Below are 1,858 nucleotides of genomic sequence, written 5' to 3'. Positions count from 1 at the left end.
TGTGTGTGTGTGTGTGTGTGTGTGTGTGTGTGTGTGTGTGTGTGTGTGTGTGTGTGTGTGTGTGTGTGTGTGTGTGTGTGTGTGTATACGTACGTCGGCATATTGAATGATAAAGTGCCGTCTCTGGTCATCAGAAAACACCGACAGGACGTACTCGCCCGGTTTCCCGTGACTCTCCCGGACCAGGAAGTCTCCCTGTTGCCGTAGTAACTCCTGAGCCTCAGTGCGGGGGATGGCACCGTGGTACCACTCCTGCTCTGCTAGCGGGCGTTCTGACGTAGGAATCACCTCAAAAAACTGCTGCTGGGACAAAACAAGAAGAAAACTGAAATTACCAGCAGCACACGTCCATTTTGTCTCTATTTCTTTTTAAAAAGAGCCAGTGGGCGGCTGTGGTGGAGTGGTTAGGGGAGTCGACCTGGAACTGGAAGGTCGACGGTTTGATCCCCCATTCCCGCTGTCTCAGTTGTTGTGTCCTTGGGCAAGACACTTCACCCACCTCGCCTACTGATGGTGGTCAGAGGGTCCGGTGGTGCCGGTGCATGGCAGCCTCGCTTCCATCAGTGTGYCCCAGGGCAGCTGTGGCTACAATGTAGCTTACCACCATCAGTGTGTATGAATGGCTGAATGTCTGTACGTGTAAAGTGCTTTGGGGTCCAAGTGGACTTGATATAAAGTGCTCTATAAGTTCAGTCCATTTACCATTATGAATTAGAACTACACTGATGGGCTGTATGAAAAACAAAGGGAAGTTCCCTAAGGGAGTTTATGGTGATTCTTATTATGTTGTGTAATTTATATTTAATTCTGTTGATGATTTTATTAGTGACCTAGAGGGCAGTAATATTGGGAAACTAACTGGATCCGTTTGGTGTCAAAACTCTTTACAAGTCTGTTGTGTTTTCAAAATCCAAAATCATAACTGATCTTTGGGGTATTCACTTTTTTATCATTTGGTCCCCTTGCATGATATTTTGTCAGTTTAGATAAATCAGTGTTTAGGCTAGTGAAAATCATTATTCTAAAATGTTTAGTGACCAATTTATGATCAAAAAGGAGGAGTGTGATGGAAAAATGATTTAACCATTTCACCTCTGAGTCTTCCCAGATGAAACTAGTTTAAGACCGGCCCTTGGTTGAACTAAATGTCACCAGATAACCTATGACTAYGTGTTTCATCTTTGTTTATGACTTTATGGCTCCTACTGTTTATCTTCTGTTCTCCACAATAATGTGTTTTACCATCAGGACAAGATGTAGCAGAGGGGTAATCATCCTGTTGGACAATTTGTCACACATTCCTTGTCTTTTTGGGGTGACCTGCTTTTGAGTATGAATAAGAACTACTGAGACTGCCTCAGTGCACACCTAACACAGCCCTGTGTTACGTGTTTGTGCCATATGCAATAAACAATGATGGCCATTCCACTGAGTACTTTTTTTATACTTGGATCACTTCTATAGACCTATAACTAATCTATAGACCTATAACTAATCTATAGACCTATATCTAATCTATAGACCAATATCTAATCTATAGACCAATATCTAATCTACAGACCTATATCTAATCTACAGACCTATATCTAATCTACAGACATATCTAATCTACAGACCTATATCTAATCTACAGACCAATATCTAATCTACAGACCTATATCTAATCTACAGACCTATATCTAATCTACAGACATTTATCTAATCTACAGACCTATATCTAATCTACAGACATATATCTAATCTACAGACCAATATCTAATCTACAGACCTATATCTAATCTACAGACATATATCTAATCTACAGACCTATATCTAATCTACAGACATATATCTAATCTACAGACCTATATCTAATCTC

The 1,858-nt window shown here is 40.8% G+C and overlaps 1 protein-coding gene across 1 annotated transcript in view; it reads right to left on the bottom strand.

The window, feature by feature from the left end:
• The window catches only part of fer (fer (fps/fes related) tyrosine kinase), a gene marked incomplete in the record, with an annotated part of 41,331 nt that overhangs the window by 9,635 nt on the left and 29,838 nt on the right, over positions 1-1,858 (bottom strand). The window contains 1 exon segment of the mRNA XM_014031274.1: positions 94-303. Within this exon segment, the coding sequence (XP_013886728.1) occupies positions 94-303 (210 nt within the window).

Source organism: Austrofundulus limnaeus, unplaced genomic scaffold (genome assembly GCF_001266775.1).
Source record: "Austrofundulus limnaeus strain Quisiro unplaced genomic scaffold, Austrofundulus_limnaeus-1.0 Scaffold1215, whole genome shotgun sequence".
NCBI lineage: Eukaryota > Metazoa > Chordata > Actinopteri > Cyprinodontiformes > Rivulidae > Austrofundulus > Austrofundulus limnaeus.
This window is presented reverse-complemented; position numbering and strand designations above follow the sequence as displayed.